Source organism: Falco biarmicus, chromosome 2 (assembly GCF_023638135.1).
Source record: "Falco biarmicus isolate bFalBia1 chromosome 2, bFalBia1.pri, whole genome shotgun sequence".
Lineage (NCBI taxonomy): Eukaryota > Metazoa > Chordata > Aves > Falconiformes > Falconidae > Falco > Falco biarmicus.
The window spans coordinates 43,570,001-43,588,165 of NC_079289.1; the positions used below are offsets into that span (position 1 = coordinate 43,570,001).

At 36.6% G+C, this 18,165-nt stretch overlaps 1 protein-coding gene across 6 annotated transcripts in view; it reads right to left on the minus strand.

Moving 5' to 3' along the window:
• The window catches only part of DACH1 (dachshund family transcription factor 1), a 369,897-nt gene that overhangs the window by 96,355 nt on the left and 255,377 nt on the right, over positions 1-18,165 (minus strand). For 3 of the 6 annotated variants that reach the window (XM_056328962.1, XM_056328959.1, XM_056328963.1), the window contains 2 exons: positions 8,656-8,791; positions 6,211-6,345 (listed from right to left, as the gene is read on the minus strand). In XM_056328962.1, the coding sequence (XP_056184937.1) occupies positions 6,211-6,345; positions 8,656-8,791 (271 nt within the window). Of the gene's footprint in view, positions 1-6,210; positions 6,349-8,655; positions 8,792-18,165 lie in introns of all 6 variants that reach the window. The other 3 variants (XM_056328961.1, XM_056328958.1, XM_056328960.1) reach the window with 1 other exon arrangement.

Below are 18,165 nucleotides of genomic sequence, written 5' to 3' on the forward strand. Positions count from 1 at the left end.
CACTGAAAAGAAAGACACACACACAAAAAGAAACAAAAGAAAAAAGCACCTTTTGTGAACTGTTTGGGGCACAAAGCACAGAGGAATTGTACATGTAGAGTTGTTTCAACAGATTAAGAATACACCAGATGTTTTGTGCACATGTAACTCATCTGAGCCTATTCAAAAAGTCAGATATGTCCAAAATGCATTTGAGTCACTGTAAATATAGAATAGCTGGTATGCATATGCGCAACTGGGCTGCAATGAGTCCAGCTCGCGTAGGGTACTTTGGAAGTGATACACACGCATCCATCAAGTGAAAATTGTACAGCAAATCTCTGATAAATTGTGGCAAAACTACTACTACCCTAGCAGAATAAAGGTCCCTAGTAGCAAACAAGTCTGCAGAAGTATCTCTTGAAGGATGAATTAGTGAGTCTCTAGTAATACTCCGATCCAGTATTTTGCTACAAAAAACTTTCAGAAGTTTGTACTACCTTTGCACTCCTTCCTGCATACATACACTATTCATAACCTATTCAATAATATGAAAGGCTTCTATGCTATGCAATAAAAATAGATGTTTTCTGGCTTCTTAGTAAATAACAACCCATTAAGAAAAATCTTGCAATTTAATTTTTCACCTTTGTAGTCCATTAGCTTTTAATGTACTTTAAGCATTCTTGAACCTCTTCGGCTGAGAGAAAAGACACACCAACCACCAGAGTGTCAAAAAGGTTATTTTGGTGATACCAGCTTTCTCAGACCTTTCATTTAGTGTATTTTTATATCATCTGTCATAGGTTACAGATTTGACTACTGTTTAGGCTTTGAGAAGTATTTAAAGCTCATTCAAGATCACTTTCACAATGCACTACACGATGTATAAATACATAGCCTGAACTCAGTATCTTAAGGAATTACAAACTAATATATTAAGATTTAATAGGTAACATTTAAGAACAGAACCGAGAATGTAGACCTGAAATGTGTTAACTGTAAATATATTTGCATATAGATACCCATCAAGGTATGTTTATATTGTTCGTGTTACATTAAAATGCAATATTCAATAAAATAAACATAATGTATAAATATCTCTTTGTGTATGTACATACACAAAAATGAAAATGAACAGATAAAGTAAGTTTACACAAGCAGCTGGTCAGCAGAACTGTGAACAAAAATTTCTCAGTACATCAACTCTCTTTCAAAAAGAGTTTTCTCAGAGAACTGCAATCATAACAGACCAGAAACAGAATTTAAGTAAAGATCTGGATCGTTTGTTGGCTGACTTTGCTAGGGGACAGATCAGGTAGAAGAGAATCTCTCTGGATGCTACAACTTCCTTTGAGCCTTTCATATTTATACAAACATACTTATATGTTTTTCTGTATTTATTAAGGTGAATTAGCATGCTTGATATATTATATTCACACTGTGTCTATGTTATAAAAGAATTTACTGCTGATAATGCAGAATGAATAACTATATAAGATGACATATTTATCATTAGTTCCATTTTTGTTGCATGACTGCTACAGGAAAATACAATTCTAATAATAAGTTTGGAATATTTAAATTATTTTCCATTTTACACTAAAGATATTTTGGAATTTTAATATTCTGTTTTATAAGATATGAGCCAGAGGTCTAAGATTGCTCACATCTCTACAGGGGGACATAAAATAAAAAAAGACAGAAAGACTGGGACTTCTGAATATGTGGATTTGATAAAGTTATACCTTAATTGCTGCTATCATACCAGCCAAGAAGCAGTTACTGTTGATTATCTAGAAATTACTTGGTAAATTTCTATTAATATCATAGTTTAAAAGGTTTTCTGAAAGAAATAGTTTAGCTTCTTTTGTGAACGTGGTGAATATTTTATATTTTGTTACAGAAAACAGCATGCATATTTTCAACAAGAGTGTCCTTCCCATAACATCTCAAATAACATATTCAATTTAAAATGTAAGCATGACATTCAGGCTTAATTTGCTGTTGGTGTCAATCTAAAAAAATATAAATTGATGCAGACAGAAAATTCTAATCTGATGCCCTGGGGCCAGATCCAATAAAACTTAAGCATCTCGATTTGGTGTTAAAGCAACTAACTTTTAGGTATTTGTCCCACAGAAGACAATCCTGGTCTGAAGCGTATATAGCATATAGGGTAGCTATTGCTAGGCAGGTACAGTTAGAGGCTGTTAGGAGCAGCCGCTGCCTCCAACATCACTTAACATTAACCAAACTGAGTAGGGTAAACTGGGATCTAATGAAGTTAACAAGTAGCTATAGTCTGTCTAAAGTCAACAGAAAAACATATGCAGCTATCTGGAGCCAGTAAATAGAGAAATTCTGGCAACAGGACTGAGCTATAAGTTCTACCTTGCAGGCCCCATATGACCAGAGTCTGAGTTGTAGGGGCAAAGGGATGATAGTAAAACATACATCCCTCTTTTAGACAAAGCACAGTGATTAAGGATACTACCCAGGAAACGTGTTACAAATTCAACGCTCTCTTCTGTCTACAAGGAACTGGGACCCACATATCCAAGGAGTGTTGTGAAATTGCTTGGAGGGGGGAATTACAGATCTAATATTATAATAATATATTTTTTTAACTTTTAAGCCATTGATTATTATGAACTTTTTTTTTGAAACACTTCAGATCAATGAGCAAGAAGAGCATCAGGATTCAGCAGTCTAGTCCTTAGGTTCTCCGTTAGTTCCTCCTTCCTATGCTATTTCCAGATTTAACAGACAACATCACTGAAGAGCTGAACAAGTATACAGTCCCATTAAAAGCATCAAAAACACACTTCTCACAGCTGCAGACTGGGATATCTGCAGGACCTCAGATAACAACTGAGCAGGATAAGTGATAAACTATAACTCACCAAAACTGTGGGACTATTTAGAGCAAACTCTTTGTGTCACAGAAACTTTACCTGAAAAGACTCAGAGTCTTAATTTTAATGTAAAAAGACTGAATGGCTCTTTTCTGACTTATATACTTCATTTTAAGACCTTTTCGTGAATTCTGACCTAATAAAACCAAGTGTGCATCATCAACAGTCCATAATTACAGGTTACAAAATTAGATACTTGGTTTTGATGATGGATGTCAAGTACTTGAACTAACATTGTGTACTTGAACTTACCTCGTTCTTCCCAGGATCATTTGCAGTTCTACAGCCTACTTTCAGTAAAACTGGAAAATCTGCTATTCTCAAATACAGAAAAAATCCTGGAAGTGTAGGGTAAGTCACTTCTCTGCTCATACAGATAATGACATTTTGAGTTATGTATGAACTGTGGGGCAGAAGTGCTCTCTCCAGTGTCTCCTGCATTCCTTTCTAGCCCAGACTAGGAACCTGGCTGGACCACAACATAACTCAGCAAATCTAAGTTTTATTCTTATAGAACCCAGGGAGTGGGTGGAACTTCCAATATGTACATTGGGTCTTGCCACAGCATGAAGCTAGGATGTGGCCAAGTTCCACATCTGGAGTCAGCAGCTGGAAAATGTTCCCAACACCCACATTTACGCATGGTCTTTGAGAACTGAAACTTTTCCTATCTTCTTGCAACAAATATTGACACAGAGCCTGATGCAAACTTTCCAGTTTAAACAGGCAGTGAATCAGATCCATAGAACCTAATTTGATTATTGGTGGGATAAAGATAAACTGACTCCAACGGAAGGTGAGGTCACTCAAGACAGCGCACACCAGAACCAGAGAACAGATTTTGAAGACAGTCTAAAAGCAAATAATAAAATAAAAAAAAAAACACCAAAGATAACTGCACAAGAGATTTACTGGTAGCTTAAATCACCCCAGTAAAATAAACTCATTTTAGGCACTAATAATAATTCTGGCCTCATTTTGAATAGAAATGAACATGATCTTGGAAAGACCAAATACCTTCAAACTGTTATGCAGTTTGCTAGTGCCAGCAAACTGTTTCTAAATATATTACACTTTGTTGCATGGACTGGGTAAAGTACCTCCTTTGTTTTAAGTTTATAACATAAATGGTATTTCTCTTCTGTATCCAACTCGTAGATCACGTCAAACAAATGATTCACCCCTCTGACATATGCTAAATCTCTTCAAAATTTTGTATGTTGATCAGTTGCCTCTGTTATAATTTTGTTTCCCCTTTACATTCTCTTGACTGTAAATAAATTTTCCCTGATGCAAGAAAAACTTCAGGGTTTTCTTTGGTCCTTTCATTTTTTTAATGGAAGAGGAGACAAGAATAGAAAATATAGGGCCTTCTTTACCAGGCAGAATTTCCCAGGTTCTCCCAGGTTCAATTCAAAGTCATTTTAGTTTCATGTAATAGGTTTCTGCCAACAAAAGTGGCTTAGATGAAAACACAAAAATGTCCAAATTCTTGATGATACTTATTCCAAACTTCTGGTTTACTCTCTTTCTTTTTCTTTTGAATCAGATGATAAAGGTGAGGGAGTTTCAACAATAAGTGTACCACCACCTACATGTGTTTGTTTGCGATTTTAACTACGGTCGCATTTTGACTGATTTGCAGTGGTAAGCAACAGTTTGGAAATTTGATTGCAAGCTCACAGTGACAGAAGTAGATAATTACTATCTCCACAAATATCTATAAGTTAAATCACTTGTTTTAATACAGATTAGATTAGTATTAAACTTACAAGACTGGCATGAGAGACATGATAAATGTAGTCATGACAGAAAACAATTTTTAATTTAGTATACCCTATCAATCTAGATAGCCCATGAATATTTACCATTAATTCAGTCGGCTGGAACAGAGGGGGAAAAAAGAACAAAAAATAGAAGGTTTGACCTAAACAAGGACTGAGGAAAAAAGAGAATTCTCAGCAGTTTTACTGATAAAAGATCTTGCAAAAACGTAACTGGCAACAGATTGAAAAATACATCTGGGGTGCCATTATAAAAAAATCCTTTAAAAAAACTGAATGACATGCAAAAATACGAGCAATTCTTCGTATGCACTTCTCTTTGCAGGTTTTACTAGTCTGATTACACTTAAATGAGTAATTCCAGAGGCTAAAATAAAATCATTTATGGAAATTCAAAACAAACCTATTTGATCACATCATACTTCACAGCAGGGGTACAATTTGCAGGGGCTGAGTGAGGGCACAGTATAAGCTAAAACAGGTTGTGTGTGCAATGAACCAAACTAAATGGTTTATATAAAAGAAATGTTGTTTCCATTAATTTTTCTGGTAATCCTATTAAAAATGCCACCTGTCCAGAATAGAATTGTCCAGATTTTAATGCTTTTTCATATCTCAGTGTTCAAACACAAGACAGAGAAGGTACCATCTTATAGCTATTAAAATATGGCACAAAATGTCTCATTCCAAAATCTTCGTTACTGCAGCAGTTTCTCTGGCTCTGTTTCAATGTCTGGCTATTTTACCTTTTACTTTTCCTCTCATTTTTCTCCAAGAACTGATTTTTTCTGATAAATCCAAAGAATATTTTTTCAAAGGATAATGTCATATTTCTAACCTTTCTTTAACAACAATATTTCTAGTCAATAATACTTAAATTTCACATATATTAAGTAAATATAATATGAAATACACCTTTTAAAATTCTACCACCACCCCTCCAAAATCCCCTGTAACAACTCTGCACAGGAACTTAACTTTGAATACCAACAGAGACGAAATGGTGTCATAATCAGCATAAGTGCATGTGGGCTATTCACCTAGATCAAACACTTTGGTCATATACTCAATTAAATTTAAATCCCATTATATAATGTGTACCAGCCTCATTTTATGCAATTCCCTAATTTAATGGCTTGGTATTAGCCTTTTTCCTTTTTGCACACATGGACTAATTTTCACGGCACTCAGTCCCTTTGGGAAGTAGGTCATTAAAGTCAACTGGATGGAGACAGAAACTTAATACCTAAACAGCGTTGTAGAAGGGTCAGAGACACAATATAATGTAAAACTGTTTTTCACTCATCCTGCTTTGTAATATTTATTACATTCCTCCTGCATATATTGTTCATTAATCTCAAGAACCACAAAGTAGAAGAATCGAGAAAGCTATCATCCTCTTTTAATTTGTGAAACAAAAAACAATCAAAAAAATTTAAAAAAATTAAAATCACAATTATATTACTATTTAGCTGTTTAGACAATACTTGTTTTAAACTGAAACAGCAGAATCTTAATATTCTTATTACCTTTCTCAATGTGTATTCTTTTTGTCTCATGTCCCACATCATGACCAGCCAGATCACCCTCCTTAGGTCCAGGCAGGACATTAGGTGACAAACCCATCAGCATTTGGTTCATAGATAGCCCATTCTGATGGACAGCTGCTAGACACAAGCACAGGCAGAAAGAAAATCAGCCGTCACATTAACAATACCTTTTTGTACTTATTTTATATAGTCTTCCTCTTAATAATACAAGAATTCTAACAATCACAAAGTTACTTAATTAGTGGTATCAGCATCCACACAGCAGGAGAGTTTCTTCCTGTTCATTTTGGTTTAAAACAATTCATTTTAAAAAGAAGAGTTCAGAAACTTTGGACAAAGTTGTATATTTGCAAACATTTTCTTGTTCATTTAATAAGAACTGAAATGCAAAATGAAACAAACCAGAAAAGCATAGAAGGTTCTATGTGAGTTACTTGCTGATTATTTTTTTCTTAGTTATACAAAAGCTCTTGTATATCAGCATTCCCAATATGCAGTCCCTAACTTCCTTAAATTAAGCATTGAGGCCTTCCAGGTGATAAACAATGTTTTTCAAAATATACTGTGTAACAGTAGAATTGCTTATTTGCTCATCAGACAGCTTGAAAATCTCTTTACAACAGTTCTCAAAAGATCCTCATGAGTTTCAAACACACCTCAGCAACCCATCTAAGGCAGTTCATGTCCCTATGCTTCTATCTTGACAAATTGTGTTTGCAAGAGGCTTATGCCATTTTCAGGAAAGCTTTTTTTCATATGTAACCCATATTTCTGTAGTAGTCATCTTACTCTTGCTGGCACCACAAAAGCAGATGCACTTAAGAATCAGGTGTAGTGTTAACAAATCATATAGCAGATAAAGGTGTTATTTTATGAATAAATAAGTTACTGAAGTGATCCAGTATTTAAAGAAATCTGTTATGTTCACATTGGAAGAAACAATATGCAATGGCCCCACTCCTCTCAGCTGGTAAAGTAAGCAGAGTAAGCTGCTTACAGTAATGCTATACCATTTCTTAAAAAAAAAAAAAAGTGTTATTCCTTCACAGAAAGAGTAAGCATCTCTCAATTACATTTCATTTACTTTTTTTTATTAAAGAACAATGGAAAAGGCCTTCAATGGTTGTAAAAAAAACCCATATTCTTAATCAATTAAAAAAAAATATCCAAGGTTGTGAGGCTTTTTCCAGAACTTTACTTATGAACTCTGGTGGCTTGATCTTGGCTGGATGCCAGGTTCCCACCAAAGCCACTCTATCACTCCCCTCCTCAAATGGACAGGGGAGAGAAAATATAACGAAAGGCTCGTGGGTCGAGTCTGGGGAAATAGATAAGTCACAGTATATGGGATGCCAGTTTAATCTGCACTCTGAATCCTCCAAGTGATAAGAAAACAGAATTTTCAGCTTGTCATGGTCAGGCCTCATTTCTTTTCTTTGGTAAGTCATTTTTCATCACATAATAATGAAAGATCTCTCATCTGAAGGTCAATGAAGGGTCAGCTTCCTGAGTCTGCGGAGAGCCTGAGAGGAAGCAGTCTAAAAGAAACGTGCTGCATCTAATCAACACGACTACATATTTCATATACCTATTTCATGGCCTTCTATCTGCATGCCAAATCCTCTAGTTTCACCTACTGGCAAATTCCACTGTGGAAAGATGCCTTAAAAGCACAAAAACCTGTAACAGCAATAATAAAAGGAATGGACAAATGTAATATGAATTTAAGTAAATATCCATAACATAATATGTGTTTAAAACCTTAATATCCAGGCAGTTACACTGGAATATCATAGAATTCAGGGTCTTTGCCATGTAATTTACATCCTGTAGATGGAGTCTTGAAAATAATGGTATCACTCTGACACGCCATGGTTTAATTTCACTCTGCCCTTGTGAGCTATGAAGTGATAATACTCTCTGAATCATATTTCTCACCATTACAAATTTTTATATTTAAAAAAATATAATTTATGCGTATTTTTAATTGATTTAACCTAATTTTTCTCTTTACCAAGCAATTCTGCCATGTGCAATGCTGCTTATGAAGTCAGATTCAATTTAGAAATCAAACCAGAATAACCAGATTAAATAAAACTCAATTTCTTTAACAAATGTTTACACTATATGTTCAGTTCTAAAACTAATCTAGCAAATTGCTTCCCAGCTGCAATTCTGTATTTCATAGCTCATATCTTTATGCTTAATACGACATGATGGCAGTTTATATCAGTACCCGTTAATGTAGCATCAGATATTATGATACTGTAAACTGGGGAACATAATGTTGGGAGATAGTTATTGCAGCTGAACTTCCGAACATGATACATATGAAATCTATTTAAGACGAGGACATTTTGATTAGAAAAACCAGCTGCACCTAATCAAATTTAAAGTGGTGACAAGGAGAAGAATGTGACCTACGGATTCTGTCTGAAGAGCTCTCAGTCCGTGCAGGAGAGCTGGACACACTGCTGCTTCGATGAGAGGATGGATGGCTGCCAGGTCTTCGGCCCTCTTCAAGAGAAGGAGCAGGAGAAGGGCTGTCTGGAACACGTTCCTAGACGCCATGAAAAATAGTTGCAAAATAAGGCAATGTTAAACTAAACCTCTGTTTCCAAACATCACTTCCCTAAACTGTATCTCCATCTTAAATTACAACCTATTATTTCCTCTGTTGAGGTGTCCAGGATTTGCAGAGTATTCTCAAAGGAAACTTGGACATGTTAGGACACTAGATCTTATGGTTTAGCATACAATGTGAGGGCTGCTCATCCTGTCAGGCTTTTAAACTGCCTTCTGGACTATTTATAACAATAAGGGTTTTGCTATGCTTTTGGGTGGTTTGTTTCCTCACTTCTATCAGCATGCTGTTGAATTGGAAATACACATTCTGGCTTAGAGACTTTAGCCTTACAGGATAGGAGCAATATAGTTTTGTAAATAAAGACAAGACATTACTATTTTAGCTTATGCTGAATTTTACACAACATTTTATTTTCAAAGAGGCTTCTTGAGCAATAACATCTTATGGAACTGCTCTGGATCATAAAGAAAATATAATCTCCCTACTGAACCTATACCGGTAACATGGCTCGGGAGAGTCCAAATGTCTGTTTATAACATGGAGCACAAACATTGAATGAACAACACTTTTTGGAAAAGAGTGTGCCAATATCACTGTTTCAAAATGAGAAAAAATGCCCATTCATGTTTTCCTGTCCAGGGGAAAGCCTGGGATGGTAGCCAGGAGGAGCTATGATGCACTTCAAGATTTTCCTTGATTTTCAAAATTACAGCATGAGGACTGTGATGGTTTGAATTGCACTTCTGTTACATGAGAACCATCAGTATGTAGCAGGTAGATATATCTGATATTTACACAGAACTTTAATATAAACAATAAAGGGAGCTCAGTGCAGAATAGTCTTTTCTAGAAGAATCTGTGTCTTTCCTTGCAGTTTCCTTTTTATTGCTAATAGCTCCCAAGACTCTATGTCATTGCTAAATTATGTATGAGTTAGGTTGGTTTGGTCGGACAGTGGTAAACAAAATAGTTCCTATAAGGGAAATCTATGGGAGGCACTGAAAATGTTAAACTTTTTTGTTGTTGGTGGTGGTGTGGTTTTTTCTTTCTGATAACCAAAATTCTGACTCCTAACGAAAAAAAAACCTAACCCAACCCAACCCAACCAACCAACAACTAAAAAACTGTATACATTCAACCACTAAAAGTTTTCAGTAATGAAATAATACAATTATTATGTGTTTAATAATATCTATGAAAATTTGCTGCTGAAATGCCTAGAAGTTTTCCTGAGAAGAGCATCACATTTCTCACACAGCAAATTTCTTTTGCAGCAGTCATTATTTTTCATGCACAGTAGCTAGATGAGTATTTGTTTCTCTGAATGCATTTCTATGAAACTTAGCAACATGACCATCTATAGTAATCAATACATTTATTCCAGGTAATCTTTATAATAAATATTTGCTAAACTTGAGATTCTGATTGCAAAGTGATTCAATAAGCTTATTGATGGAGTGGAATAAGACTTTTCAGAGCAATGTTTCAAGACATTTAAGTGGATTCCATTTTAATAGTCTCAGGTTTTTAAGTCAAAAACTTTGATAAGGATAGTTTAACTGCATCATAGCTTTAGGCTTATTATGACTTTGTGTTTATATGTCCATGAAACGGGTGTTCAAGAGGGGGATTGCAATGCAGATGTTTTAAGAATGTTGAAGATGTATTTCTTTAGATTTATGAGGATTTAAGCACGCACAGCGTACAGATTTGGTATAAATTGGAACACAGTATATTTAATCATTCATTTAATATATAATTTCACTGTTTGGCATACAATGTACTGTTCTTAGAAGGGTTTCATTAAAATGAAATCCAGTGAGCACATAAGATTTGAATACAGTGCTGCAGAGTAAATTAATTTATTTAAAGAGCTTAATTTGTTTATCCTATTTATTTATGTGTGCTTTTACAGCACATAGTATGGTATGGAGGGAACAAAAGGAATGCACAGGACAACAAAATATAATTACTGCACAAACAAAACAGATAATGAGTTTTATTCACATGTAATATGACATAGCAGGCAAAGTCTATGAAAAAACCTGTGTATGTTGGCTTTATTATTTCATTCCTTCAGCACTTCAGGAGAGCTAACTTTGGTCTCTCCAAGGACCTGCTTGGAGGATTCCCATAGGTTAGAGGTCAGGAAGGTAGGGACATCCAAGAAAACAAGCTAATATTCAAGCATCACTTCCTCCAAGCTCAAGATTGGTACATCCTTACAAGTGAGAAATCAAGCAAAGGGGGCAAGAGACCTGCAAGGGTGAGCAAGGAGCTTCTGGCAAAACATAAACAGAACAAGGATGTTTATGGGATAGGGAAAAAGAGACAGGCCACTTGGAAGGAATATAGGGGTGTTGTCAGAATATGCAGGTATGCAACAAGAGAAGTTAAGTCTGGAATTAGATCTGGCAAGGGATGCCAAGGACAACAAGAAGGGCTTCTTCAAGTACATCAGTAGGAAGAGGATGACTAGGGAAAATGTGGGCCTGCTGCTGAATGAGGTGGGTGTCCTGGTGAGGAAGATCACAGAGAAGGAGGAATTGCTTAATGCCTTCTTAGCTTCAGTCTTTACTGGCAAGGCTGGCCCTCAGGTTTGCCAGACCCTGGGAGCAACAGAAAGTCTGGAAAGAGGAAGACTCCCTTGATTGCGAAGGATCGGGTTAGAGATCATTTAGGCAAACCTGACACACAGATCCATGGGCCCCAATGGGATGCACCCCCGAATGCTGGATGAGCTGACAGATGTTATTGCTAAGCCACTTTCCATCATCTTTGAAAGGTCACGGAGAACAGAAGAAGTGCCTAAGGACTGGAGGAAAGTCATTGTCACTCCAGTCTTCAAAAAGGCGAAGGAGGACCAAGTAAAGTATAGGCTGGTCAGCCTCACTCCATCCCTGGAAAGGTGATGGAACAGCTTCATCCTGGAGGTCATCTCTAAGCACATGGAGGAAAAGAAGGTTTTCAGGAGCAGTCAACATGGATTCACCAAGGGGTAGTCATACCTGACCAACCTAATAGACTTCTGTGATGGAATGATTGGCTGGGTAGGTGCGAGGAGAGCAGTGCATGTTGTCTAGCTTGACCTCAGCAAGGCTTCTGACACTGTCTCCTATAACATCCTCGTAGGTAAGCTCAAAAAGCGTAGGTTAGATGAGTGGACAATGAGGTGGATCGAGAACTGGTTGAATGGCAGAGCTCAGAGGGTTATGGTCAGCAGCACAGAGTCTAGCTGGAGGCCTATAGCTAGTGGTGTTCCCCAGGGGTCACTGCTGGGCCCAGTGTTATTCAACTTATGCATCAATGTCCTGGATGAAGGACAGAGCGCACCCTCAGCAAGTTTGCTGATGGTACAAAACTGGGAGGAGTGGCTGATACAACAGGAGGCTGCGCTGCCATTCAGTGAGACCTGGACAGGTTGGAGAGCTGGGTGGAGAGGAACCTAAAGAAGTTCAACAAAGGCAAGTGTAAGGTCCTGCACCTGGGGAGGAATAACCTCACACATTGGTACAGGCTGGGGGCTGACCTGCTGGAAGGCAGTTCTGAGGAGGACCTGGAGTGCTGGTGGACAGCAACTTGCCCATGAGCCTGCAGTGTGCCCTGGTGGCCCAGAAGGCCAGTGGGGTGCTGGGGTGCATTAGGAGGAGTGTGACCAGCAGGTTGAGGGAGATTGTCTTCCCCAACTGCTCTGCCCTGGTGAGGCTACACCTGGAGTGCTGTGTTCAGTTCTGGGCTCCCCAGTTCAAGGGAGACAGGGAACTGCTGGAGAGAGTCCAGCAGAGGGCTATGAAGATGATGAGGGGACTGGAGCATCTCCCTTGTAAGGAAAGGCTGAGAGAGCTGGGCCTGTTTAGCCTGCAGAAGAGAAGACTGAGAGGTGACCTTATGAATGCATACAAATACCTTAAGGGTGAGTGTCAGGAGGATGGGACCAGGCTCTTTTCAGTAGTGCCCAGCAACAGGACAAGGGGTCATGGGCACAAAGTGAAACACATGGAGTTCCTTCTGAATATGAAGAAAAACTTCTTTGAGAGTGACAGAGCACTGGAACAGGCTCACTGGAACTCTGCACAGAGAGGCTGTAGAGTCTCCTCTGGAGACATTCAAACCCCACCTGGACATGATTCTGTGCAACCTGCTGTAGGTGACCCTGCTTTAGCAGGGGGTTGGACTAGATGATCTCCAGAGGCCACTTCCAACCCTGAACGTTCTGTGATTCTGTGATTTGTAAAATACCCTTTAACCCCAACAAAACAATGCAGAACTATGAACGATGCAGAAATGGAAAATAAATTAATACCTCAACTGATTTTTATATCCTTGCTTCATAATTTCACAATCAATAATAAAGTCTACTGCAATTTTTGTCTTTATCAAAGCTAGCTGCAATAACAAATGGAAATGCTACTAATAATAAATTGAAATACTCTGTAGCTCTAAAAAGTCATAGTGATAAACTAATGGTGCTGGAATATCAATATAAGCTGTCTTCCTTGCTAGAGATTTTGTGCAGAAAAGATGGATTTTGTCTGCAGTAAAATATTAAATTTACATTTAGACTTCACTTCAAAATTTTTCAAAAAAGGAAGCGATCAAAAATGTGTTCAGTAAATAATTCAGATGATCAGAGCTATTTTGTAACTTCCGCAAATTGCCACTTTTGTACAAGGAAGCATACATGACACAGCAAAGAAATAGAATTTACTGTGTTACAATTTTGGCTCTAGAAATCACCTAGGATACTGTCCACTGTCCAGTATTTTTCCTAAAACTTGTCTACTTGCAGGATAAACTTAATTCCATGTAATTAAAGATACCTCTAGAGAATCTGGTGTTGGCCTGTACTGTAGTTAGGCTTGTTGTCTCCCAACAAACAAACAAACAAACACGTAAAATCTGAGTGACTTTGCCTTGCTAAAATTAAGTATGAGGAGGAAACTGTGCAGAGTTCAGTTTGAAATCAGCACATCTGAATGTAAATATTTAAATGCTGTTTTGACACATGAGCTAGAGATGAAATTTCAGACATATCTGTATCTAGCATGCTACATGAAGAGACCCATCTTGAAGGGAAGTTGTCTCCCATCTCAGTCAATTGAGATATGGACAATAAAGTCAGTAGAGCCTCCTCCAAAATCAGATACCTACAGGTCAATTCCACTACTCTCATTTGAGTCATTTGAGCTACTGAAGGGTTTTGAGATGTCCACCCACATTGACAGACAGGACCTACAGAAGATCTGAGAAGATCTGCTGCCTTCTGGAGTGGCAGCAGGATGCCAAAAACACTATCCTTGCACTTACTGGCTGATGAGCTGAATAGCTCCCAAAACTCTACTGACAATATCTACCAAAAAACAAGAAATACGGAATTATTTATTACTTGTAAAACTTAACCCTCACTAGCTACCTTTTTTTCTCCATTTTTTGCTTCTCTGTTTCTACAGGTACTCACAAATACAAAGTACTGTGAACAATTTAGGGCATATATAACAATTAAACACATGGTCAACCAACTTTTCAAAACTAGTAAGACTCTCAATTAGGCATCAGATTTGTCAACTATACTAAGCAATAGACAACACACTCTTAAGGGCCAAGTCTGAAGCATTCCTTATCTTGGTGTGCTTTACAATCCAATCCAAAGTACAAATCCTAACACTTTAAGAATCTAACATTTAACTCCTCCAAAAATGCTCCTACTATATATGAAACATTCACTTTAGGGAGCTGCAATGCGTACACTCCCACAATATCAAGTCCATTTCATAAAAGAACTGTTCCTGTGACACTGGGCTCTTTTTTATCTTGTAAAGATTTTAACTGTCAGAGATTTTAACTTATGAGATTGTAGTTGTCTCTAGAATTAGAAACCACTCCAGTTTTCTTGAAGAATACCACATATCGCCCACAACATAACAGTGCCTCAGTCTGTCCAAGTAAAACATAAGTGATGCACTTAACATATTTCCACATTTTTCAAACAGCTCTTTGCATAGATGCAAAGACCATACTGTAAGATCTCATTCCAAAAGTTCCTTTTAAGCAACTTTCTACTAAGATTTATCTAATACATCTGTAATGGTATCCAGAAGATCATAAATATTTCCTTCCCTATATCATATATGTCTTTTTTTTTCTTACCAGGTCACAAAGATAAACTCAATATTACTCTCTTTTTTTTCCCCACTTCTTTTCTTTCTGCTCCAGCAGCATGTTTAAAATGTTTGAGAAGTGCTTCATTACTAAAAGTCTTCCTCAGAAATATACCAAAACGTAAAGTTGATGGAGTTCAGCTGTGGGTTCCTATACCACTATTGAAGAGAAGACAATTCAGGTAATATGGGTAGAATTAATCCTTCTGCTCCTAAAATGACAGACAAGGAAGCAGTGTCTTCTAGGTTCTCTCCACCTCAGCCTTTCCACAAGCACCCTCTACCCTTTATAATTCCTGATCCTCAGGGACAAAATTCCAGAATCTTTCTGAATAAACCTACTTCCAACAACCATCTGGTTTTGCATGTACGTCCTTCATCTCCTGCATATTCCTCTCCAGTATTTTCAGTCTCAGCTTTTTCCTTTGTTCTAGTTTGCTTCTCCATGAGACTCATCTCTTAGGCTTAGTCATCCTTTAATTTTAGTCATGGACTGAGCTCTAGACATGCAACTAAGTATAGCTGTAGAAGTATATGGCTTTTAAAGCTATTCAGCTGTCTCGATGTTCTTCAGTGTTGAACAAACTCCTCTGTGTTTGTGCTTTACATCATTGAAGTGCAGACGACAAAATAACTTAGTTTCAGCATCACACTTTTCAATAGTTTAGGTAATTTCTTATTGGGGAAAGGATATATCACACACATTGTTTCATACACTGTTAATTAAAAAAATTAAAAAGCTATTAATCAGGAATATTTTATAATATTCTGACCTTTCTAGGAAGGCACTCAACTTCCATGTCTGTTTGTGGTAAAATTAAAATAGTACCTTTCACAATGACCAAAACCCAGACTTCTTACTCTTCAGTTCCTTACTGACCTATTTGGAACTTGTATAAGGAGTATTCCAGGAACAGCTTTCTTGTAAAATGAAATAGTCAAAGAAATTAATTACTTTGGTATATTTTGTATTCCTTGCAAACAGGAAATTTTTTGCTTTTACAGTTTAGTTTTTCGTTCAGCTTTAGTCTAAAACATTAGAGACTCCAAATTAATGTTTAGTCTTAAGCATTACAAGATGAATTGGACTAATAATTATTTCCTAACTTCCTCAATCACTACTATAAAATGTGTGCTATCAAACTGACTGAATGCTATATATTTTCATTTCTATTTCCTTATTTGCATACTATCACAAGCTTGCTAAAGATCTTGGTAACTTCCCACTGACGTGCATGTTATCCTTCTCACTCTTTTTGTACAGACAACCTTCTAATCCCAATAAAAATTCAGTTCAAAAGTTTTGTGTTGTCATTAATTGCACTATTATTTTAAACAGTGGATCTATTTCTTATAAAGAACATAAAGCATAATATTTGCATAAGACTTTTTTTCCTCTTTGTGAATAACTTGAGCTTATTTATCTTTTGGACCAATTTAAGTTAATTTGATTTTCATTTTACTTTTACATCTGCAAGTTTCCATTGATTCTCCCTTGCTGTTCCCGTTACAAGAATACTCATAACAGGTAGCATAAAATGTAGAGAGAGATCAACAGACAAAAAATCTATGGATTTGCTTAATTTTTATTACCCTGTTTACTATAGGATTATTGGGAATAACAGCAGCAGCTGGCTGACAGGAAGTCCAAACAGAAGGCTCCCAACTGAACATTTAACAGTACTTCAAGAGCAGAGAATCAAATCCTTTGAAATCATGGGCAGTACCTGAACTACAGTGACCAAACTGGGAAGTGAGTTTCATAAGACTGGGCCATTATAGAGATTAAAAACAAGCAAGCAAACCAACAAACAAACAAAAGTGGATGGCTGTCAATACCAAGAAAGAGCCTGGCTGTACTGGCAAAATTAGAGTACCATCCAAAGTGTTGACGATTTGGAATCATGATGAAGCAGGATCATTCCTGGAAGTGCCATGGAGCCTCATTGTACAGAATTCTGGATTTTGTGGATTCTCATTAAAATGTCTCAACAACTATTTTGGACGTGCTTTTTGTGTGTGTGTGTGTATCCCTTCAACTGAATTTATAAATTATATTTTGCCTTCCAAATGAGTATTTGGTCTAACAAACAGAATATCCTTCTAAGGTATACAAAAAACCCCCATGCAACATGCAAACATATAGACATGCAAAAAACTACTAAAACTGAATTAGTAAGTTCTTATTGAGAAGTTGGACACGCTTTCCCTGCTTTTTTCTTTTTTTTCTCTCCTCTTTTGAAAGAAGATCTAGTCTTACTTGAAAAGCAAACATTTAAGCTTAAGAAGCACCACTAGGAACTCACCCCTAAAAGTCAATCCAAATCATAAAACCAGCCAAACACCAAGAATTCATTTACCCAAATGTCATTGTCTATACTACAAATGTCTACACCTGAGCTAGTCTGATTTTTTTACGCATACATTCAGGTCTCCAAGGTACAACTCCCCTCTCAAGTAGGTCCGGTAAATTATACCCTAGAAGACAGCAAAATTAATCCCCTCCCTTGTACCTTACACCCCATACATAGTTCCCTGTTACACATGTGAATATGCAAATTTCCAAGCAGAAAAATTTGTACTACCTTCTCTGTGTTATGTGTTATATGTAGATAACTATTTTACGTGACACAAATTAATTCATAGGAGCGTATGGCTGCTATTACTTGTAAACTGCACCTCGGAAGCACAAATGTTAAAACAAATAATAGGATCCCATATTATTTAAAAAAAAGACATAATTCTGAGTTACAACCTACCAGATATATAGCTACCTTCCTCTAAGCTCATTATTAAAAAAAACCACCTGTACTAAAAGTTAAAATAAATAATTTAAATCATAGATGGAACTAAGTAACGAGGTGGGACAAAATGTCCTCTAATACAAAGATAATTAAGCCATAATAAAGGAGTTCAGCTACACTTTAACCTAAGGTCTTCTCATGCTAAAAGAAGAAACAGGAGTAAGTGTGCATATACATATTTATATTAACATAAATAAATAAAAGTTATTCTAACCTGGAGATTTTCTCAGTTATGTGTGAGCTAATAAAAATAATTTTAAGATACCGTATTTTCTGCAGTCATTATAAAAATAAAATGAAATATTAATTTGGTTTATAATATACTTGAAACTTGATATCATAATTTTCATGTTTTCTTTCCCAATATGTAAAAGCAGGTGTTTTA